Here is a 25,614-nt window from a genome sequence, read left to right as displayed (position 1 = left end):
TAATTCTATGAGCCTGAGAGCTTTTCATTAAACTCTGTCTTTCTACCACCATAGTTCACGCCACCATCATCTTTCATCTATTTTTCCCTTCAAATCTATTTTCTTCACTGTATGTAGAGTGATCTTTCCAAAATATCAACTTAAGCCTCATATCCTCAACAAATCAACAAGAAATATCAAAATAAGCCCTTGGCTTAAAACAGTTTTTGCAGAGCTTCCTCATTGCTTTTAGGGAAGACACAGCAAAACAGCATAACCTGTAAGACCATATGTGGTCTGACTCCTTCCTCAGGCTTACCTTATCCCACATCTCCGTGTTTTCGCTCCCAGCCATTATGAATTCTCATTCTCCTTATTTTCAGTTAGTTAACTCTTCTCTTCCATCACATCTGAACTCAATCATCACTACCCATGAATGCATTTTCTGACTCCTCGCCTGTTATTGGCCTTCACGGAGCCATGTAACAATCATAGCTCTTATCAAAGCTGGCATTTCATGTTTATTTATATGATTAAATATATTTTTGTTTCTAATTAGACTATGAGGTTCACAATAATCTGTTTCTACCCAACAGTTTATCCTCCTTATCTGGCATGATGTAAATACTTAAAACAAATTGTTGAGTAAATGAATAAATCAGTTGTTGATTTTAACGTATCTTGTGCCCTGGCTAAAAAATCCTTTCTATGGGTGAGACATGGGCTTCCACTGGGGTTGGGCTTGAGGTGAGCTGCAATAAAGCCATATTTCTAATCCAATTATTCATCAGTATGGTTGTATTTAATAGCTGGGAACCATAAGATGCATAAAGATCTTACACTGAATATTCATAAGGGATTTTAGAATGAATTCAACCACTTGCTTTACAACTTCCCAGGAAGGAGAGGGAACATGAATTTCTTTCCTTCATTTTTCATTCTTTCTGAAAAAGGTAGTTATGACTGAGTGTTATATTATAACTTTGAAATAAAATATCATGAAATGCATATGTGATGTGGCTATGATAAAATATATGAGAAGAGTTTTAAAAAGCCAACGTCAAGGGGAACATCACACTCCGGGGACTGTTGTGGGGTGGGGGGAGGGGGAGGGACAGCATTAGGAGATACACCTAATGCTAAATGACGAGTTAATGGGTGCAGGAAATCAACATGGCACATGTATGCATATGTAACAAACCTGCACATTGTGCACATGTACCCTAAAACCCTAAAGTATAATAAAAAAAAAAAAAGAAAAAAAAAAGCTAACGTCATTTTACATATGCAAGACACTGTCAATACAGTCACAATTTGGGAGGTCAGAAAAGGGCAATGGTGATGCCAGCATGTGCACTCCAGCCTCTTCTTCTTTTTGTCTGTTTTCCCCAGTGACTCACAGGCATGGGGTCACTAGAGTAACCCCGAGAAGCTAAAAGTAAACTCTCACCCGTTGCTCACTGTATACATTTCAGTGAGTTAGCTCAAGCTTTCTTAGTTCCAGGGAGATGATTGGGCAAACTATATGAAATAATCTTAAAAACTACTGGAAACCAGCAATGTAAATTCAATGCAACATTTTCTCATGTAATACAGAATTGCTCAGAATTGCTGATGGTGACATCCCAATGCAAGAACCTGTTTTTGTCACCATTGTGGCCGCACAGCTCAGGGAAATACCTGCTATATCATCAATATTATGCTGTTGTTTACTGAATGACAAATAATTAGAAACATATAATAATAAGTTATAATTAAATGATAATAATTTCCCTTGAAAATAATAGCTTTTCTTCATTAAGTTCCAATTAGGTGTCAGGTACAGCTAAAGATGTTACATACATTATCTAGTCCAATTCCTACTAGAATTCCACAAAGAAATCTTTGTGTTTTCCATTTGGTAGATAAGAAACTGAAACTCCAAGAAATGAAGTGACTTAACAGTTACATAGACAGTAAATGGTGAGGTCACAATTGAAGGCCAGGCTTATTTGACTCATGAAGTTTCCACCATATGCTGCTTCTCTTTACTGCCACGGTTATTTATATATCTGCTGCAAAATTTAAAGACAACTTAGTGATAGGAAAAGTCAGGACTAAGAGTTAGGAGGATTATGTTCAGCATCAGCTCTGCCATCATACGCTGTTTGGGATCTCAGGTAATTCACTTAATCTTCATGCACCTCAATTTCTCTATCTGTAAAATGGCAGTAATGCTTTGCCTAATTCATAGAGCTAGTGTAAGAGCAAATGTGAGAAAAGTTATATTGCACCTTGAAGGCAGGGTCTCTAATTATCAAGCTGTTAAACCCCTACTTTTAATCAGCCCTTTCACATGCAAGGTGTCATTTTATACTGCAAGGTGGGAGCTGATGTCTCCATTTTTATAGATGAGATAAGTAAGGGTAAGTTACTAGCCTAGTCTCAAAAATTACAAAGCCATGATCTTTGCAGAAAAACTTTGGATTCTATGTAGATTTCAGCTTAAAATCCTGCTTTGCCACCTGCATAAATCAGTTATCTTCTTTGAGCTTCAGATTTCTACAATTAAAATAGAAATAATGATACCATGGTACCACTTACTGAATCATAACACAATTAAAAGAATACATAAAAGTACCTGAAATAAAGTCAAGTGCTAAGTCAGTGGTGACCGTGATTATCACAATGTGTCTCTGTGCTGAAAACAAGATTTCAAAGGCATGAACCACTCAAGGTGGCACCTAGTGTGTATGTGATGATGGGTGGGGGTCAGGGTGATGGTGGCAAAAGCAGATGTCTCTCTCTAGCCAAGCACTCTTTATACCGCACAGACCCTGATCTTCTGCTCCCTTCTACAGTCTTACTTAAACTTCACCTATCCATTTTTTCAAAGCAGACTTTATTCCTCTGAAATAGCATTTAAAAGGATTTTTAAAGTACTTCTTGTTTGAATGGTGAGAGCTCCTGAGAACGAAAATGAAAATTCTGGTTCATGAAGAAGTTTCTGTAGCCCTGAAGTGAATTCATATGCATACTTGCTGGTTCTGGCTTACATCGTTTAAGTTATGGCTGATGCATCCAGAGACCATGAGGGAGAGAGAAAGTAGATGGGATAGAGGAAGTATAGTTGTTCAGAAAACAAAACAAAAACAAAAACAAAACCCTAAACCTAAACCAGCTTAGGTAAAGGTAAAAAATGTAGAAATAAGGCCAACAGGCATCATCTGAAGAAAATTGCTTTGAAAAATTAGAAAGAAACCTTTATGTACAAAACTTTTTCTGCACATATAATTTATCTTCCTCATTGTATCTTTATGACCCAAACTATTGAAGACAGCAAGTATCTTAAAAATCATTGACAGTCTTCTCCATTCCAAAGATGAGGAGATAGAAGCCCATGGAGATTAGGCAATTTGATCCAAAGAGAGCCTACTATGACAGCTAAGCTCACAGCTGACTCTTCTGGCTTTGAGCAGTATTTGCTTAAGGGTATAACACAGCCTCTAACACACCATGCTACACATGCAAAATATGTCTTTTCTATAGTTTGCCTGGCAATATTTGAATTATGAACATATCTCTTTGCAATAAAAGAAAATTTGGCAACACTTGGAGCATTTGCCAAGGCTCATTATATGTTCTAATGAGCTCGTTCAAGTGTTCTAACATTCAGGCTTCTCTCCTGCCAAAGATTGATGCCCAGCTTTGGTGATTTGCTTCCTTCTGTTGAAGCATGCAAGAGAGGCTCTAAGTAAAAAGGACATTTAGGTCTCTCATGGATAATAAGCATATTGGCCTCCCCCACCCGCCTCAGATTGTCCATAATTGTCTTCCTCCTTCTGTTTGAGAATCCAATGAAACATACTCCAACTGTCTTGTGAAAGCCAAAATGTAGTTACAATTGATTATCATGGATCTTATTTCACGATCATAAGAACTAACCTAAATTACAAACGTTTTATGATGACTTTAGGAAGATTTTATTATAAGGAGTATAAGGACTATCAATTCAATTATAAGGAGTATCAATTCAATTATAAGGAGTATCAATTCAACTTTCTCCTTAATATGGTGCCTTTGAGTAAACAAGCACAGAGTGAAAACACACGAAGAGAGAAAAGAACAAAATCCTTAGGGTAATTCATGAAGAAGAGGGATTCTTGGTTTCCATAACAATTCTATAACTAGATCCCAGGACTATTATTTTCACATATGCATGAAATTTGTGTAATTGGGAAAAGCCAAACATCAACCCAAATAATTTGATGGGTTTGAATGCTACATTGCTGTGTCTCAAAAGTCTATTTTAATAATATCTCTATTTGTCCTGGGTTTCTACACTAATACTTCACACTTACAGAGAAATTACATTTTCTCATTTTATCTTTATTTTTATTGTAAAAGGTTTTATTGGAAAAGACACTTAAACATTGTGTGCACATTTACGATTTACTTTCTTCATATTCAACCTCAAGAATTTCCATAAACCTGACATCTTCTACTATTATAACATCTCATATTTTATGTGCTTATTCTACAAGCTCTTCTTTATCTAATAAAAAATGTGTTTGCATGTCTGGAGAGACCTTTTTTCAGGCTTATTTTATATACAGGTACTACAAAGTGTTTGCCATTTTATTGAATTTTTACACCAAAAATTGCTATTACTTATTCTTCCGTTTTACTGTTTTCTTTTAATAAGATCCAGTAAACTCTCTTGTCCACTCCTTCTCCTGACACACATGCATACTTCTAAGCTCTCAAGTTCATAGACTGGATGGCTTAGGAGGCACCTTACATTCTGTCTCTCACTGTTACAATTTTTCTCACTATACTATGTTTGAATTCTTCTATAAGCAGGTCTCTGTTCTGTTCTTTTGGGTCTTTGACTTTGCCTCTTCCTGAAAGATCTTTTGTTACTGTCACTTTGTAAACATTTTCACGCTATCTTTATAAAATGGGTTTGAAAATATTTTAGAAATTTGAGAGGAGGAATGGATATTTGCTCCTTGTTCATGTCTAGATTGCATCCGTTTCTTTTTTCTTTTTTTGTTTTTTTTTTTTTTTTTTTTTTTGAGACAGAGTCTCGCTCTGTCGCCCGGGCTGGAGTGCAGTGGCGCAATCTCGGCTCACTGCAAGCTCCGCCTCCCGGGTTCACGCCATTCTCCTGCCTCAGCCTCCGAGTAGCTGGGACTACAGGCGCCCGCCACCGCGCCCGGCTAATTTTTTGTATATTTTAGTAGAGACGGGGTTTCACCGTGGTCTCGATCTCCTGACCTCGTGATCCGTCCGCCTCGGCCTCCCAAAGTGCTGGGATTACAAGCGTGAGCCACCGCGCCCGGCCTCTTTTTTCTTTTTTTGAGACGGAATCTCGCTCTGTCTCCCAGGCTGGAGTCCAGGCATGCAATCTCGGCTTATTGCAACCTCCGCCTCCTGGGTTCAAGTGATTCTACTGCCTCAGCCTCTCAAGTAGCTGGGATTACAGGTGCATGCCACCATGGTGGGCTAATTTATATATATATATATATATATATATTTTTTTTTTTTTTTTAGAAGAGACAGGGTTTTACTGTGTTAGCCAGGATGGTCTCGATCGATCTCCTGACCTCATGATCTGCCTGCCTCAGCCTCCCAAATTGCTGGGATTACAGGTGTGAGCCACCACACCCGGCCCCATTTCTTAATCTTATAAAAATAATTTTTTTAGCCTTATAAATCTGAAAAAGTCTCACAGATTTTGAAAAATATATGTGTTATTATAAAAACATTATATGAAAGGAAGACTTTGTCTCCTTCAGAGCCCACAAACTCTATCCTTCCTTACCCTCATTCCCTACCAAGCCTATGGCTCATTTTCCTCCTTTTGTTAAGATGTTCCATGCTCTTAGCTTACAGAGCTTCATAAGTACTCTTCAGTTATTCTTCTTATAAATTGATTTGAAACACTTGGCTTCAAAGATTATTTTTGGTCACCTCCGCTATTCCCTTTCTTAAGATGCAGCTGAAATCCCCTCTCAACACCACTCATTTCACATGTTAGAAAAGATCGTCATCCTTCGTTTTTCCTTTCCCATTTCTCTTGTGGAGTATACCCTTTCATAAATCTGATCTTTTACCTTTCTCAATTTATATCAATTCCATAATCACATATATTTCTTCACTCCCAGATCCCACAGACATTACAAACAACTTAACTTCATGTTAAGCATCTCTATGTGTCTCATTTTCCTGTTGACTTCTGTGAAGAGCCCTTGACAAATAATACATTTCCCTGTCTGATTCAGTTTGTTTACAGTATCTCAATGGAATAAAATGTTCCAGTCTTACAGACCTCTGGGTGCTTTGATTTTTGCAATAAATATTACTTACTATAGATGAATCCCAACACTATTTCATTAAACTTTTCTAATAGATATTAATAACCTTGCCTAACTACTGGGTGTTTTTGGTATGCAAAGGGTTACTCAGAGGAAAGAGAGTGAGTAGGACTGAAACCACCTTACGGAATTGGAATTAGTGGGTGAAAGAGGGTAAGGAGTTTACTCAAGCTCACTCTGCTGGCAATGTCGGAGCTACATTAAATCCATCAGCACCCACCTTGAGACTGGGAGGCTACAGTGGGCTTAGCAGGAAGCATACCTGGGTGAACAAGGACTTCCTCAAATATGAGTTAATTTCAGGCCACCTAAAAACTCTGATTTAATAATAGAATCAAAGACACCAAGCGGATCACAAGGTCAGGAGTTCGAGACCAGCCTGGCCAACATGGTGAAACCCCATCTCTACTAAAAATACAAAAATAAGCCGAGCGTGGTGGCGGGCACCTGTAATCCCAGCTAGTAGGGAGGCTGAGGCAGGAGAATCGTTTGAACCCAAGAGGCAGAGGTTGCAGTGAGCCAAGATCATGCCATTGCACTCCAGCCTGGGCGACAGGGTGAGAATCCACCAAAAAAAAAAAAAAAAAAGACACCAGAATGTTCTATTCCTAAAATTTTTGAAGTCAAGGAGAAACTAGTGTCCTTGTAGATTGGATTCATTTCCCATGAAATGTGGGGTTTAGGCCCAGCTCCATCATATCTGCATATCTTGGCACATATATTTTTAAAAATATAATCACACTCTTACCCTTTTAAATTGCAAAAATGTCGCCTCTGACTACCTGCCATTAATAGTAAGTAACATTCATTACAGAAGCACATCTTTGCAAACCCCAACACTGCCTTCTCTACATTCTATATATGAAAGTTAAATAACCTAAATAATAACCCTGCAATTACTATTGAAAAAAATGCCAGCTATGCTAAAATGAAACTGGATATTTTTCACTTGTTGTTGTTATAGAATATATGTGTAGAATACAAAAATAATAATTTGCACTCATCCAACTTCTTTCGCTTTAGTGTCTCAAATCCCGGAGTGTAAGTGGTCTCATTAAGTTTACCAAACCAATTTAACTCTAACATGCTCTTGAACCCTCTCTCCAAGTCCACTGAGGCTTTTCTGTCACGAATGCTGAACAGTATCATCTGAAATTCTGAGCATTCTGTAGATATGTTTGACCTTCTGCAGATAAAATTCACTTAATCATTAAGTTATATATTAAAATAGACAAAACTATCTAAACAAAAAAGAAAAATATGACTACTGTGTATTTCCCTACACCTACACACATCCACAAACACTCACATGTAGAAAATAATTTATGTATAACTGGATTTATTAGAATAAGGAAAGCTTTGGCTATAAGAACAGCTAGAAAAACAAGAAGAAATATGCTTTATCTGGATCCATGGAAACAAAGTCCATTGGTTTCTAAGCTCCATTTATTTAGGCAACAAGTGCTACTCAGATATTTATTTATTTATTTCTGTTCTGCACTTCATGTTAGAAAATGCTCACTTTTGTTTGTTTGTTTGTTTGTTTGTTTGTTTGTTTTGAGACACCGTCTCACTTTGTTTCCCAGGTTGGTTTTGAACTCCTGGGATCAAGTGATCCTCCCACCTTGGCATCCCAAAGTGCTGGGATTAATGGTGTGAGCCACCACACCTGGCCAATTGTTCAGATATTTATTGAGGACCCATTACATTATAGGAACTATAGAGGATACAAAGATAAGTTATTCATACGAAGTATACAGATACTGAACTAATTCCAGCACAAGTGGAGTATGGTAAGTTCCATGAAGATGAGGGCAGTGTAGATATCATTTAGCTCTGTATCTCCAGTGCCTGATATTGTGAATAGCAAATCGTAGGTGGCAGGATGTGTTTCATGAATATGGAATGAAAGAATAATGCCCTCAAATAATGTAGAAGTTCAAAGGAAGGAGGGACTACTTCTGTCTGGTGTTACTCAGAAAAGCTTTCTAGATGATGAAGTATTTGATCTGAGTCTAAGGGATGACGGGCTGGGTTCTAACAGAGAGAATTCATATACCAGGCAAAGGCCATCACATAGTCACAAAGATAGAGGGAAGAAAGTGTGAGACAGCCTTTAGGAATAGCAAATCATTCAGTTTGGCAGTTCAGCATAGGAAATCAGTAAGGTGGGGGTAGTGCACATATAAGACTGAAAAATTAGATTGAGTCCAGACTGATGAAATCCAGAAATGCCAAGTTAGGGAGTCCAGATTTTATTCTTGAAGGAAACTCTGACTATTTGTGTTCAGATGCCTATACAACAGCTTAGCCACTTGCCAAGGAGTCACCTGCCTTGATCCTGCTTCTGAAGCTGTCAGAGGGAGTCATCAGAAGCACGTCCTAAGTATATTACCGGCTACTCTCCAAGAAGCTACTGTAAGAGAAAACCTGCAAAGTGCAGCAGTCCCAGAAAAGAAGATGAAGACTAAAGAAGAAGGAGGATATTTAGAAATGATTAATGTTGGTCAGTTTCATCAGTTCTAAGTCTGTTATCAGATATCTGTTATATTTACCATGGCCCTTTAAACACAAGTTACTTTAATTCTAGTCTTTGCAGACTTAATGCACAAATCTTAAAAGGTAAAAAAAAGTTCCAAGAGAAAATATGCCTTTTCAGAGACCTCTAAATATGTTATAAAATGTAGCTTCTGTCTAAGAAGAGACTGATTCTTTGAGGAAAATGGTAGAGAGTAGGTTCACTGGATACACAAAATTGTCCCCTTCATTCACTGAAAACACACATGACCAGAGGAGCTGTAGGGAAAAAAAGTTATAAAACATGCCTTGAGCAATTTACAATGAAATTGAAAAAAAAGTACCACTCTTAAGTACTAGAAGATTTATAATATTTGACTTTAGCTTCTTGACTATTTCCATTTTTTAGTTAAGAAAGTTAAGATTAAAAGGTTTAAACAACTTATCCAAGCCAAAAAAAGAAAAGTAGCACAGCCAGAATCCATCCAAATTTGTTTGACTCCAGAGAGCATACTCTTTCTCACGTATCACATAATAGCCTTAGAGTCTGCCCTCGTAAATGGAAAACATTCTGATGTAGTAGCTAAAAGCAGGATCTCTAGCTAAAAGCAAGACCTAGGTTATAGGTCTTGGCTCTACCTCCTGTTAGCTGTCTGACTTTGCACCTGTTACTAACTTTTTGTGCCTCCATTTTCTCAACTGTAAAATGAGGGGAAATAATATTTCTTTCTTTTTTTTTTTTTTTTTTCGAGGCAGAGTCTTGCTCAGTCGCCCAGGCTGGAGTGCAGTGGCCCAATCTCGGCTCACTGCAAGCTCCACCTCCCGGGTTCACGCCATTCTCCCGCCTCCCAAGTAGCTGCCACCACGCCCGGCTAATTTTTTTGTATTTTTAGTAGAGACGGGGTTTCACCGTGTTAGCCAGGATGGTCTCTATCTCCTGACCTCATGATCCTCCCGCCTTGGCCTCCCAAAAGTGCTGGGATTACAGGCATGAGCCACCACGCCCGGCCAAAAATAATATTTCTTAAGGTAATATTTCACAATGTAAGTCCTTACCTTATAGAGTTGATGTGAGATTTAAATGAAATAATGCATATAAAATGCTTAGGAAAATGGCAGGCCCAAAGAAAATGCTCATTAAAATTAGCTATTATTTTTCGTGAAATTTCATTATAATTGCAATAATTTAGACACTTCACTTCACATTTTCTTGATCTCAGTCAACACACGAAATCTTCCTTCAATCAAAAAGAAATCTCTGGAAAAATTTTATGCAGTCATTAATTTGTACACAAAGGAATATATGAAATGTTAATGTGGGTAAAAGTCACAAGAGTTTGGTTGCTTTTTGGAAAGATAACTCTTGCTCTGGTAACTTTTCCGACACTGATAAATTTGACTGATTAGCACTTTTGCTATCTGTTTCTTTCCCGACAGTACAAAGCCCCAGATAAGATGACACATTTCCGTAGTTTGCAAACTTACCCATGAATGTAGGAGATCCATATCTGAGCAGGAAGACTTGAGACGTGTGTGGCGAATACAAGAGGAGCAGTGGTCCCAGGGTCCAACTTGTGCTATTTGGAAATCAACACATGTCCAGAGAGGGTTTTCAGGAAAAGGCTTCCAGTGATGCCACATGTAAGCTTCACCTTCATACCAAGCTAATTTATCTTCCAAGTTGCAGTCATTTAAAGTGCTGGATCTACCCAGTGATGCAGAAAGAGTATCCAATCTAATCTCCATTTCTTCCTTCCTCCTTGTGCTAACACTACTCACTTTCTTTTCTCGGTACTTGGTTAATTTCAAACAAGAAATCAATGTGTCATCTTCGTCTTCTGAATGACAAAGAAACAGGTTAAAAACTATGTTTATAATTCTTCACATATAGAAATTATTCTTCCTTTTATATAAGAGAAATAAATGAACCGCAATGGATAAACCAAGAAGTCATTCAATTTTATAAAATTATTTACAGCAGCATTTATTTATAAAGCAAGTTATTTTGCTATATAAAATTTTTTGTTTTGTAAGAGTCACATTTTTCTGACATTTTTGAAACCATAACTATTGATTAAATTCTATCTCACTGGAATGAATGGAGGCCACATACAAATAATATGCTGAAAGATATTTGAGAAAAAAATACAATTAAAAAAACCCACCTCTATATTTCTATTCTTAAATATTTTTAATTTTTTTTTTTTTTTTTTTTTTGAGACGGAGTCTCGCTCTGTCCGCCCAGGCTGGAGTGCAGTGGCGCGATCTTGGCTCACTGCAAGCTCCGCCTCCCAGATTCACGCCATTCTCCTGCCTCAGCCTCTCCGAGTAGCTGGGACTACAGGCGCCCGCCACCACGCCTGGCTAATTTTTTGTATTTTTAGTAGCGACGGGGTTTCACCGTGGTCTGGATCTCCTGACCTCGTGATCCGCCCTCCTCGGCCTCCCAAAGTGCTGGGATTACAAGCGTGAGCCACGGCGCCTGGCCAATATTTTTAATTTTTAAGGTCATGTGTATAATAAAGAATTATAAGGAAACAAATAAAATTATTTGCCTTACTTAAAAGAATAAAATCTCAGTGGGTTGGACTGAAATCCTACTGACATTCTGAAATTGTCTATTTTAACATCGATCTGCCAAGAGATTTATGGATGCAGTGTGTCTCACGGTGAAATGGTTTTTAAAAAGCAAGAACGACAAAAATAAAAAAAAGCCATATCTGTAATACTATAAAGTTCATTTGTGAGATCTATATTTACACAATGTGGCAAAGACTCTGATGAAATTTCTAGTAATGTAGAAAACAGTTACAGAAAACAGAAATATATATCACCCAGAGTCAACTGCTCTATGTCATGGAATCCCTTTAAATCCAAATGTTTAATGGGTATTTTTTAAAGAGTTCGATTAATTAAGACATGCTATTATAAATAAATAAATGAAAATCAAAGTTGCATGCCATAGACATACCAATTCGCTATGCTTACATCAAAATTCAAATACATTGTTCTCTATGGCCAAGGAATGGGGACAGTGGACACTGCAGAGCTTCCTCCATTGCTCTCTCTCACTGTGTCTCCGAGCCTGGTCTTGAAGGCAAGGAGAAACAGGGTGGTGCATAAATACAGGGTAAAATTCAAGAATAGATGGGGATGTCTGTTTTAAAATAACTTGGCAATAAAAAAAATCCTCAATGTTTAATGATTATCTTAAGACTTTATCAAAATGGGCTTCATTAATGTATGCTTCCTTAGTTCTCCCTCAAAGGAATTTTAACAGCTTATTGAGTTCTTACTTACGGAGGTTTATTAATGTCGGTTTCACCTCATCCTGATTCTGCACTCTGGCTTTCTTAGTCCAAACCAGTTTCTGTAGTCGCTTTAATGTCCCCATTGATTCCATACGGTCACCGCCCGATTTTATGGCCTAGCACAAACACAGCTCAAGGTAAAGACAAATTATTCTTCACAAAAGATTAAATATAAAATATGTTGAGATCATAAATGTGGAAAAATTAATAATGTGACCTTAAAACCTGAAGTCTGAGTCAATTTAAGCACTAACTTGAAAGCACACCACACTTTTTGGGTTCAAAATTATAAAATATGTTACAACTGGCCAGTCATACTAAAGCAGAGTGGTTTTACCAATTTTTTTTTTTACTTCAAAATACAGCAAAATGGATTGAATTCAGAAATATCTATAAATGACTCACTCCTGCCCACTGTGAAACCGTGGAAAAAAACAAGATCTTTGCAGTGTAATATACATGGAACAAGAGGTTCAAAGTTGCTATTTGCTAGTATTGGAATAGACTGATAGTATGCAAAGTCTACCTGCTAATATTAGATAAAGCAGAATTTAAATTGTCTTCATTTTCTTTTTGGAAATCTGTGGACAAACAGCATTTGTTTCAAGTAAGAAAATTTTTCAAATAACATACTGTAAAAAAAATAGCCTCTTGCTTTCTAGAAGATATGCACTAAGTGAAACAAAAGATAGCCACGGCATACCACATCATGTTTTAGAATATGTGTCACTTGTTTATTATGACAAAATATGCATAAAATATAATTAACATTGCATTAATGACTCTTGTTTTCTTTAAAAGGTTCAGGAATGTTTCCCACTAGTTTACTATTGAATTTGTATTTAGACAGCTTTTACTTATTATCTTAAGGATAGTTCCTCTTAAGGTTTTCAAAATACTTTGGAAATTAACTCTTTGTGTGCTAAGTTTTATATGAATTGATAAAATCATTGTGTTCTGTTGAATTCACTAGACGTGATGTAATACATATAGGAATACTTTTTCATCCGGAAAGTTCTAGACTCAGAAATATTTCTCCACCTGCTTTTGTCTCATTCTTTCCATTGAACAGCTGATAAATAGCATCTACAAAGACACTGCAATTTTCAAAAGGTGAATATTTGCTTCCTCACTCATATTTGAATGAGACATATTTATAATAATGCTTTCCAATCCTTTTAAAGAGACTATAAGCTCAAATAAATGTTTGGAAGTAAAGAATATCTGACATGCAACATTTCCAATCTTTATACTCAGCTGTTATCTTTGGTCTTTAAGAATGACTTTGCACAACCAGTATAAACTTGTTGTTCTGTCTCTGCAAAATAGCACTTATGTAGGAAATGTGATGTTTTTGTCAGAGGAAGCCATACCTTTTTGCATTAAATAAATGGGAAAATATTGAAATCATTTTAATTTTTCAGAAAGGACTGTGATGAGATATGCTTAAGAAGCACGAAATCTTCCCTCTCTTTCCAAAGGCCATGCTCTGTTCAACACAATTTCAATTGCTGTTTATTTTTTTGTATTATTTCTCAGTGTTTCTTTTAGTGCTTTCTGAGTTACTTGGTTTTATAGACCCTTCACAACTCAGGAAAGGCCATTTTCTACTCTTTAGACCCTTTCAGAAATAATAAGATGACATTGCACAACCATTTTTTGTTTGTTGTGCTTCTATTCTTATGGCAACTTCTTGTTACAGCCAAAGCTTAATTGCTCCACTGAAACACCGGCAACAAAAATCGTCTTCTCTTCTCTCTTTGTGAAAAAGGCTTTCACTTAATGTGGAGAAAGGTATTATATACCAGGGAAATGGAACTTTGTATAAATGATTTTCCCCCAAGAGAACTAAAGCATTTGGAAGGTATCTGAATTCAAGTAAGTAAGATCTCATGGCCTAGAAGTTTTAAAACAAACTGACCTTTCATTATTTTGTTCACACTCTATTGTAGCCTTTTTAAAGCATGATATTGTTAATTTTTGTATCTTTATTCACTTTGAGTTACTAGACATCAGTCTACTGCATTTTATTTATTTTTTAAAATCCTATGTGCCTAGGATTGTACATGGCTTAATAAATATGTACTGAATGTAAATACAATCCTAATTTTATACATGTTTTATATACAAAATGGAGTATCCATAGTACATGTTCGATACTAGACTCATTACTTTCTAGTAGCAAAGTATTTCTGGACAACCTCCTCTTGTTAGTAGGTACTATATATCCAAGGGATGAAATTTAGAGTTGATATTATTATAAAAGATATAGAATCATTACAACTATGTATTAAAAAGAAAATGTATTCAGATTAAAAATACAGCCAGGTGCAGTGGCTCATGCCTGTAATCCCAGCACTTTGGGAGGCTGAGGTGGGTGGATCACGAGGTCAGGAGAAGGAGACCATCCTGGCCAACGTGGTGAAACCCTGTTTCTACTAAAAATACAAAAATTAGCCGGGTGTGGTGGCATGCACCTGTAATCCCAGCTACTTGGGAGGCTGAGGCAGGAGAATTGCTTGAACCCGGGAGGCAGAGATTGCAGCGAGATTGCAGTGAGCCGAGATCGCACCACTCAACTCCAGCCTGGGTGACAGAGTGAGACTCCATCTCAAAAAAAAAAAAGAAAAAAGAAAAGAAAAATCCTCTAAAATATTTTTCAAATAATAACCCTATTTATCTCAATTCTCTTATCTATTACCTACATATTTGTACTGAATGTGATTGATTAAGTTTTATAGTAACATGCCTTTTAAATTCTAATGTGTTCTAAGAAGATTAACCCATAAATTAAACCTAGCATTCAACAAATCAATAAACTTTTATTTGAGCACCTACTAAATGCCAAGCACTATCTCACATTCTGGGGATATGGCATAGAGGAAGTAATATGAGATCACAGTTTTTATCAAGTCTAATTCTAGAGGGAGGTGACAGGTGATAAACATATAAACAAGTATATAAACATAAGAATGTGACATAAGAAATGCTATATTAATAATTAACAGGGTGATTGAGTGAGGATGCAAAAGGAGGGTTTATTAATTTACTGATCAGGAGGAGCTTCACTGAAGATACTAAAGCTGAGGCCTGAATGATGAGAAGGAACCAGATATGTGAAGATTTAGAGAGGGTTTAGAATTCAGCAGATGGTCAGAAAGAATATTTCACCTGAGACTTGAATTGGAGAAAAAGCCAGGCAAATAGCAGAGAGAAGAGAAGTCTTGGAACACAATACAGTTTGCAAAGGTTCTAAAGCTGGAACTCCTGGAAGAATGCTTAGTATGTGCCCATGAAGGGAAAGAAAGGAAGAGTACCAAGAGATGAGCCCAGAGAATAACAGAGATCCTTCCAGGAAGCTTCTGTAGAGCAGGTTGAAGAATATGGAATATCTAGTCAGAGGATGATACAACTTGGTTTACAGTTTTATTCTTCTCTCTCTACTGAATTTCGATTTTCCATTTCAATGGACTCTTCCCAGTAGCATTCAAACGTGCTTCATGTCATTCATCTTTACTTCACCATCTTTTATTTACCACTTTTTCTATTCTTTTTTGATCCTAGGCATTTGTATCAAAAATGTGAACTATGTATGCTTCCTTTAATTCTATTAACTTCCCATCTTTTTAATCTATCTCATCTGTCAGCTTTCATCTCTACCATTCCCTTTTAATTGTCCTTTTGATATAATGAGCCATTCTTAAACTCCTTTACTACTTGATATTCAGCAATGTTGACCACAGTGACCTTCTGGAAACACTCTCTTTTCTTGGCTTCTGTGACACCATGTTCCTCTGATTTTCCTTTTGCCTTTTTTGGCCCTTCCCTCTATAACTCCTATATGCTGACACCTTCCTTTTCTTGAAATTAAATTTTGAAATTACTTAAGGATTAACCCTGGCCTTTTATCTGATATCACCATCATTCTCTTCTCATGTGCATGCATGCACACATACCACTTTTAATATCACTTATATGCTAATGACTCCCAATTTATTTCTTTCCCCAAGCCTCTCTGCAGAGCTTCAGACTCACATATCCAACTATATATTTAAAACAATTTTTAAGCACTATCAGAACTGACTTCTAGACCTATGCTCCAAATATGATGCTCATCCCATCTTCTTCAACTCAGTGAAGGCCATCTTCATCCACCCAAGTGCACATTCCATAACTAAGAGTTTCATCTATTCTATCTTCAAAATGTATCTTGAATGTCCATAACTAAGAGTTTCATCTAGTCTCTCGCCAAAATGTATCTTGAATGTTTCTTTTTCTCCATCTCTATTGTTACCAAGCTAGTTTAATTTTCTTTCATTGAAACTACTGTCAAGTCTCTAACTGGTTTTCTTTTCACTTTTGTCTTTGTAATTTAGAGTCTTCTTTGAAAGATATAAATTTCCATCAAAATGGTAATTATATGTGAATGTAAATGTAATTTTTCATATGTATATATTTAAAATGTATATACTGTATATTTCATATATTTGTGTCTATAAACAGAAATATCTTTTAGTTCATTTTGCTCACTCTTCCTTAAATAATATAAAAATTTTGTTAGAAGTGCTTGGTTAAATATATCTCATTTTCTGACACTTTGCTTGAATGTTAATATTAGAGAATACTTTTTAGAAGATAGCATCAATGAATTATTGAACTGGATTAGTCCTACAATCATATTTTATGAGCTGGGATGGAAATTATTAGACATCTAGTCTACCAGACTATATAAAAAATGAGAAAACTCAGAGAAGTTAAGTGGCTTACTCAAGGAAAGATAATTTATTAATAATAGAGTTGGGATGGAAATCAAGTATTCTGACTTTTAATCCAATGTTCTTTCTTACAAGATCTTTAAATGCCAGCATAATTACTAGTTATCTAGTATTGACAGCCAAATTAAGACCAACCAAATTCAGGGAATTTATTTGGAGGTTAAATATGGCTTTCCAAAACAGAGGATAAGTATCAGGTAGACACTTTCAGATTCATAGGCCTATCCTCTTAAATATACATAATTAAGAAGGAAATATATAAATATATGTGTGTGTATGTATGTATATACCTACACATATTTGCTGGAAAGGCATTTAAAGCTTTTAAATCTCTCCTGATTTTATCACTTCCTTTTAAAGAAGGAAAATTTAGGCTTATGGAGACTAAGCAAACCCAGATTGCGTTATCTGTCTGAATTATGTTCTCTTTACTCCACTGATGAAAAGGTAGCTGAATAACATGTCAGACTTGAATGAAGTAAAAAACAAAACAAAACAAAACAAAGCAGAAAACCCTTTGTTCTTGCTTTTCTTCTTAATTTCTGATTTGGAAAAATTTTCCTCTCTAGTGTCATATTTAACAAGTATTCAAATAACAAATCCTAATAACTTGATGTCTATCTCACATAATTTCTTCAACAGGAGAAATGGAGATTTTCAAAAATTAATATTTTGGTTTATTTTTTAAAAAAGCTGTAATGGAAACTGAAACTTCAAGTAGTTTCATATGTATCACATTGACAGTTTTCTCTAAGTTTCTTGGTCTTATGACTCGTTGTTTCACTATTAAAACTGTGCCAGTGTATGCATAGGGCTTAGAAATTTTTTAATGCTCACATGTATTAAGTGAAAAACCAGAATGCAAATTTGTATACAAGGTATAAACACCACTATATGTGGCCTTTTTCCTTCTTTATATAGTCTACTCTTCTTAGGTTTCTACAATGAAGATGTGTTAGTTCTGTAATTAGCATAATTGGGAGACTTTTTTTTTTTTAAGACACAGGGTGTTGGTCTTGCTCAGTCTGCCAAGCTGGAGGCTGGCGTGCATTTGCATGATAAGAACTCACTGTAGCTTTGAACTCCTGAGCTCAAGTGGTCCTCCCATCTTAGCCTCCCAAAGCGCTGGGACTACAGGTACGCACCATCATGCCTGGTAATTTATTTTATTTTATTTTTTGTAGAGATGAGGTCTCACTATGTTGCCCAGGCTTGTCTTGAACTCCTGGCCTTAACCAATCCTCCTGCTTTAGCCTCCCAAAGTGCTGGAATTACAGGCGTGAGCCATCACATGTGGGAAGAAATTCTATAAACTACAAAATGTATTTAGAAGGCAGATTTCAATAATCCAATCTATCCTTGCTAAGGACAGAAGTATTCAGTTTTTTCTACTGGGAATTTGTTCTTAGCCACTTGAAAGGGAAGGTGCCTGAAGACGGGAAGAAGAGAGCTACTTTCATGGTAAAAACAAAATAAAGAAGCGGTTTTACATGTTGAATTATTAAACCCCTAAATCTATATCTCCATTTCCTCCTATATAAAAGTGACTAGTCTTCATTCATGACCTAAAACATATTCTAAAAAGATAATTTTTAAGGTCACAATGATCAATAAACATTTAGAAACTCAACGGACAGTAATAAAACCAATGGGATTATGAACTAGAATTGATCAATGCAAACACATGAAAACCAATACATTTCACTTCAGAGGTTTATTTTGTTGCTTTCTTGGAAATACAATTAATTAAAAAGACAATTTAAGATAATTTATGCAAATGAAATATTGATTGAAGAAATAATTACAGTTGGTGGGAAAATTGCCATGTTGACCTTAGATATTCATATATCATTATAATTTTAAAAATTATTATTTTTCAGTGATAGAAACTTAAACTAAGATTGGATAAGCACTTACAATAAAGCTAGGCAAAATTTTAAGTCATCGAATAAATGAGTAATTGAATGAATTAGTTAATACAATCAAATATGTTCTCCTAGAAGGCTTATAAGACATTTATTTATTCATTTATTAGATGAGGACCTAATTTATTACTGAGGACCTAATCTATGGGAGGTGCAAAGAAGAATGAAACATTGTGTCTGCCTGTGATGCACATTGCTTAATATGAATACTAAGAAAGATAGTCATCTGTTTCTGTTCCTGTCCCCCTCACTGCAAGGTGATCTCTTTGGGGTTCTAGTACTATTTTACACATATCACTTCCGAGAGTCAGTATGGTCAATAAATGCATTCACTCTGAACAGCAGGCCAAAAATACATCTGGAGGAAAAAGTTGATGTGTGTCATGTGAGAACTACAAATAAAATTCAATGATTATTCACAGGAGAGAAAGATTGCATAAGGTGAGAGTAGGGAGGAGAAATGTGCTTGGCTAGAGGATTAGCAGGTATTTAAGAAGCTAAGCAGTATAATTTAGGTTATCTAACAAAGCCATTTATGTAATAGTCTTATTCCACTGTGTAAACACTAAAACCCTTTCAAGTCCTAATATAATATTCTAGCTCCTCCTTCCTCTCAGGCAGATTTTGACGTGCGTAATTCTGGTTTTGGAATAATGTGCCCTCTGAGAACACAGTAAAAAAAGAAAGGAGTCTTTCAAAAGCCACACAGGCCCAATTTTCCATAGTATAATGAAGTTGCAACGTCACGGCCATTTCTCCACTTCTGCAGGGGAAGCCAAGACTGCTTTTTGCTCAATGACCTATAGCTTCGGGTCAGTCTTTGAATGTGGACACACTGCCAAACTAGCTGGGAGTTGCCAGGATTACACAAACCAGAATTGCAAATGGGGGTTGTGTTGATTTAAGAGAAAAGGCCACAGAAGCCACATCTTTCTTACTTCCTGCGTAATATCCTCTGCTCTGAAATTTTGAAGAAGTTTCTAGAACTACTCATAACAACATTTCTCTTTTTGGGTACACCTCCTAGCTGACCAAAAATTATGAACAACAGGAAATTTAAGAGCCAGTATGCAAATTAATTAATTTTCGTTAAGTATCTATTGGATTCTTAGCAAGAAGAGGAGCTAAGGATGGAAAATTACACAGTAAAAAAATTTTTTATCTAGTATTTATTATTTCATATTCACAAGAAATGTTAAGAAGTTCCTTAACACTCTTACTCTAAACTCTAGGTTTAGAGTAAGAACCTGCCCTTGTGTGTGGACGAATGATTGTTCTGCTTTGAAAATCTGCTTTGTGACCGGCCATATGTGAACTTGAGTGAGCCACTTCACCTCTCTGCACTTCAGCCCTTCATCTTTAAATTGAAGGAGTGGATCATAGGAATTCATCGTTCCTCAAATATCCTTGGGGACATTTGACTAGATAAGTATCTTCTTTTGTTACTTTACATAAATTCTTGAGCCTTAGAAAAATATCAAAGAAAAAGTGGGAATGACCTACTGTTAATCACAGATGATTATCAGAGTCTGAAGAAATATTCTCTAGTCCAATATTTTACTTTCAAAATGTGGAAACGGAAATGCAGAAATATGAGTTTAGTGGCCTAAGAGCACAGTCCGTGGTAGATCGAACTCCTGCAATCCAGTTCTCTTGCTTCTGTTTCTAATTAAGGAATTTCATAATCCTCCCAAATGTATAGCTTTATTTTCATCTGAAAGTCCTGTTAGTATTTACTGAGGTTCATTTGTTTGTTTCCCATAGCTCTGATATTTAACTAGCCATTAAAAACTCAGATGGCATGAGAAATAGCAAGGGCAGAGCTCAATAATTTTTTTTTAGGGAACAGAAGTAATATTTAAATCATAACTTTCCATCACCTCTTCCTCCTACCTAGCACAACTTAGACATCTCTTAGACAAAAAAAATTTATAGTTGAAAAGAAAACTGGTATGAAAACTTAGATGTTAATAACATGTTAACAATATCAGGGAAGAGAGAGCTATAAATAAAGATATCAAAACTTTTCTATTCATACCTACATAAAGAAACATGATTTACTAAGAGTAGTTATTTGTCACAAAATTACGGTTACATTTTGGGAAGCAATAGTCAAATAAGTTGCAAACGTTAGCTTGTAGTGTTCTGAAGCCATCTAGAACAAGAACTACAAATAGGACTTATAGTTGTTTCATATCAATAATGCTATAATACTTGTTGATGTATGTGAATATCCTGGAAATTTACCAGACCTTCTAAAACATGTCCTTCCCATGAACCTCTGTTTAACAATATCTCAACAAGGAAAGGAAGGCAGTTGATGTGATTTTAATATCATAAGGGAGAGCTGGCACACAGAGATACTTTTTAAAAAGTGGTTTTATTGTATTTCATTCTATGGACTATAATCCAGTTAATTATTTGATTTCCTGTTATCGCATACTCATGCTGTTTCCAAGTTCTCTTTTTTAGCAATGCTACAATGATGTACACTTCTCCCAGAAGCATGAGATAACACCTATTTCCCCCAAAGTCAGACGATATGCTTTGTAACGTTATAAATTTTTTCCTGTCTCAGGAAAAATTGCTAAATTTTAGGGAAAATTTTTTATATAACAACCTTTCCTTCTTTGAAGGAAATGCTTTATGCTCCTTTTAGTTCAGAAAACCACTTGATAAGGACAAGCCTCTTTTATGTTCTTTAAAAACACTTCCATGTGGCAGCTGAAAACAAATGTAATAAAGAACTATAGAAAACAGTGCTTGTGGCATTAAAATGATTGGAAAAGAGATGGGAAATCCACTTAAATAGTTATATCTGGGAAGAAATGTCTCACCATTTCATCAACAGTAGTCTCAACATGTCTTTGATAGTGAAATGGACTCCAACATTCAGAGGTCACCTTAGAAATTAGAAAAGGAAAAAGAGACAACTAATGTTAACATTCTTTAAAAAAACAAAACAAAAAATCTCCACAAAGCTACCAAACTAATTGGGAAAGGAGTCACTGTCTTAATTAGAAATAATTATCTTGTTATCAAAGTACACTGATTAATGTTTCATTAGTGACTTCATCTGCATATATACACATATATAGACAAATGCGGAATATGTGTATGTATATATAGTATATACACATTATATATCCATATAGGTGTGTGTGATATGTGTATGTGTCTACGTGTATTAGATTCACTCCTCAGCCCTCACATAGAGCAATTCCAATCCATGATCTCACATTTAGAAGGGTTGGTGGAAAGAGGGGATCCTGAAAGTTTTATGAAGCAGCCCACTCTAATCCCTTAGTGCTCTACATTATTAGGTACATAATGGGCATCCATTTTAGAAACTCTAATTGAGTTTAAACTCAAACCAAATATACATTTGGATTAATATCTCAAGTCATAGTGTGGGATATCTTTTATTACATTTGGTACCTGTCAGTGTAACCTTCTTACTGTCAGCTTCTACTCCTTTTGAAAACTTTATGTACTTGATATCAAACAATTTCTACCTAGGGGACTTCAGGACTGTAGCAAAGGGCATTTGATGGAGTCTGTAACAGGTAATAAAATGGTGCTGCGGTCTGAATATTTGTGTTGCCCCCAAATTAATATGTTGGAACGTAATACACAATGTGATAGTGTATTAGTCCATTTTCACATTGCTGTAAAGAAATACCTAAGACTGGGTAATTTACAAAGAAAAGAAGTGCAATTTGCACACAGTTTTACAGGCTGTACAAGAAACATAGTGGCTTCTGCTGTAGGGGAGGCCTCAGGAAGCCTCCAGTCATGGTGGAAGGCAAAGGAGGAGCAGGCATTCTTACATGTCAGGAGCCAGAGCAAAAGAATGAAGGGGGAGGGGCTACACACTTGTAAACAACCAGATCTCATGAGAACTCACTTACTGTCATGAGAACAGCTCCAATAGGGTAATGCTAAACCATTCATGAGAAATCCAATCCCATGATCTAATCACCTCCTACCAGGCCCCACCTCCAACACTGGGTATCACAGTTCAACAGGAGATTTGGGCAGGAACACTTACCCAAATTATATCAGATCATATTAAGAGGTGGGGCTTTTGGGGAAGTAACTAAGTCATGAGGGCCCTCATGAATGGAATTAGAGCCCTTACAAAAGAGGTTAAGGGGAGCTGCCTTGCTCCCTTTTTGAAGCAGACACTGAATCTGCTGGTGCTTTGTCTTGGACTTCTCAGCCTCTAGAGCTGTGGGAAATATATTTCTGTTGTTTACAAATTACCCAGCCTAAGGTACTTTGCTAGAGCTGCCTGAAAGAACTAAGACAAAGGTGATTTCAAATTTTATTCTGAGGAGAGTCTGCAATGAGATTAAGAGGAATTTAGAGACAGGGAAATATGAATATTCGTTAAACATCTTGAGAGAGTATGCTCCTTTATTTAAACATTTATGACAATTGCAAGAAGTTTTATTATCACTATTTTACACATAAGGCAATTGAAACACAGAGAATTTAAGCAACAAGTTTAAAGTCCAGTGTTTTTACTCATATAAAGGTAAGGCAAGTTTGGTTTCCATAAAGTCTAAACCCCAGTAGAATTCTGGAATTCTAGCACACAAAGTATAGCCAAAGAGCAAAAGGTTTGAAGCAGAAAACTGACAAAGTAGCTGAAGTGACTGCAACAAGTACTAAGTGGTTGGATTTTATTTTTGACATAGTATATGAGAGTGCATTTACTAGCCATTTTCTAGGTTGCAAAATTCCTTTTTAAAAATGCGTGAGAATGATGCTAAGGAATACCAAATAAGTCCTCTCAACCTTTCAGGGAAATCAAAAAGGAAAACACCCATACATTTGTGGAGTTCACTCATAAAAATCATTTGTTAGAATCAAGTATTTCCTCTTTTTTAAATAAAAGCTAAATGTAGAGTTGCTTAAACTCTCTTCTTTAAAAGTGAAAGTACACATTATAAATGCAGTATAGCTTTGGATAAGGAGATGAGAAAATCCAATATGATCTTAATTTTATTTCACTGGAAACAAGAGATTTGGATTCCATATTAATATCCTATGTTTCTTTAATACCAACAAAAGCTACTCTTGAAAGTATTCTACTGTTAAAGAGAGGAGATTAGATTTTTTTTCAAGATAACGAAATATAGCCCTATATTCTTTCTACCTGCAAAATAAGTTATAATCCTGCTCTTTGGAAGTAGAAAACTTCTCTGTCTATAACCTCAAAATAGTATTAGGTAGTGGTTTTAAAAGACGCTCACAAATTCTTTTACACTGAAGAGGTCTTCAGAAGGTGGATCATAAGACTGCCCCTCACCCTTAGTGTGAGCTGGATTTAGTGAGTTGCTTCTAACAAATAGAATAAAATGGAAGTGATGATGTTTAACTTCTGAAATTAGGTCTTAAAAGGAATTGTGGCCTCTTCTTATTCTGTGTCTTAGATACTCACTCTGGGGAAACCAGATGACATTCTATGAAGACACTCAGCCTCGTGGATAGACCAAAGTGGAAGGGACCTATCCCTGCAGTCAATTCCCATAAAAAAACTGAGGTCACCTGCCTATAGCCATGAGAGGGAGTTAGAAACAAATCTTTCAGCCCCAGTCAAGCCTTCAGATAACACCTTGAGAGACATTAACCACCTGAGATTATAACCACATGAGAGACTCTAAGCTACAAATGCCCAGCTATACCACTCCCCAACTCCTGACCCACAAGGACTGGGAAATAATTTTTTTGTTTGTTTTAAGCCCCTAAATTTTAAAGTAATTTGTTATGCATCAATAGATATGTAATACAATAGTTAAAAGTCATATAATGGATAAGAAAGTACTTGAAATAAGAAACTGATTAATACACAATATCATTATTTCATCATAATATAATCACATCATACATAAAGACTATCATTTGGTTGACACTGTCATGTTGGACTCTTTTTGTTTGTTTTCCACCTTTTAGATTGTTCACACTTTTGTTTAGAACTCCCTCAAATCTGTCTGATAAAACCTAGTGAAAGACCTGTCTCTTCTGCTTGTTAATATATCACAGCATAACCTTCAATTATTTCTCCAGTGACCCAGTGTTGTGACCTCAATTAAGCCCATGAAAAATTGGTCCCATTTTGTCCATTCTACACGCATCTCCCAAAAATTGTGTGCTATGTTGGATACAGTTTTAATTCTGTACATAGCCAATGGGATGTGTATGGCCAACCTTTTATTTGTTAGTAATCCAATTTTCATCTTAAGGACTAAATGACTAACTCTAAATGCTGGCTACACTACATGAGAACTGAAGGAGGCTAGTTTAGTTTGTGCAATAAGAGGTGAGTCTAGACACTGTTTAACTGTAGACACAATTTTGTCTGATTGCTTACATAGAGCAGAGTTTAGCATTAGCAAAAGTGACTGTTTTAAAAACAAGGTATCAGAAATGTATTCAGCTTTGAGGAAGAGAATAACCAACAGTGGTGGCTTAAACAAGTATGGGGCTTATGTTTCTGTAAAATAGAAGCACAGACATAGGGTTTCCTACTCGGGTGCAGCGTCTCAAGGATGTCCTCAGTGAATCAGACTCTATGCATGTGCCTGCTCCACCGTCCTTCATGTGTGCCTTTGCCTCACGGCTGGAAGACAGCTGCTGACTTACCAGGTATTACATCCAGCTCCAGGCAGGAAAGAGAGCAAAAAACAAAGCTTTATCCTCATGAGACTCTGCCTTATTTTTTATTTTCCAGAAAACAAAG

At 36.1% G+C, this 25,614-nt stretch overlaps 1 protein-coding gene and 1 long non-coding RNA gene across 2 annotated transcripts in view; one reads left to right on the top strand and one right to left on the bottom strand.

Annotated features, from left to right (window-relative positions):
- The window catches only part of SAMSN1 (SAM domain, SH3 domain and nuclear localization signals 1), a 163,367-nt gene that overhangs the window by 78,273 nt on the left and 59,480 nt on the right, over nt 1–25,614 (bottom strand). The window contains 3 exon segments of the mRNA XM_055279301.2: nt 10,341–10,693; nt 12,156–12,282; nt 21,704–21,769. Of these exon segments, the coding sequence (XP_055135276.2) occupies nt 10,341–10,693; nt 12,156–12,282; nt 21,704–21,769 (546 nt within the window).
- LOC129482841 (uncharacterized) lies at nt 1,984–10,804 on the top strand. The gene is made up of 3 exons (XR_008657827.2): nt 1,984–2,138; nt 8,630–8,844; nt 10,293–10,804. It is a non-coding gene; the product is annotated as an uncharacterized lncRNA (long non-coding RNA).

Source organism: Symphalangus syndactylus, chromosome 5, assembly GCF_028878055.3.
Source record: "Symphalangus syndactylus isolate Jambi chromosome 5, NHGRI_mSymSyn1-v2.1_pri, whole genome shotgun sequence".
NCBI lineage: Eukaryota > Metazoa > Chordata > Mammalia > Primates > Hylobatidae > Symphalangus > Symphalangus syndactylus.
This window is presented reverse-complemented; position numbering and strand designations above follow the sequence as displayed.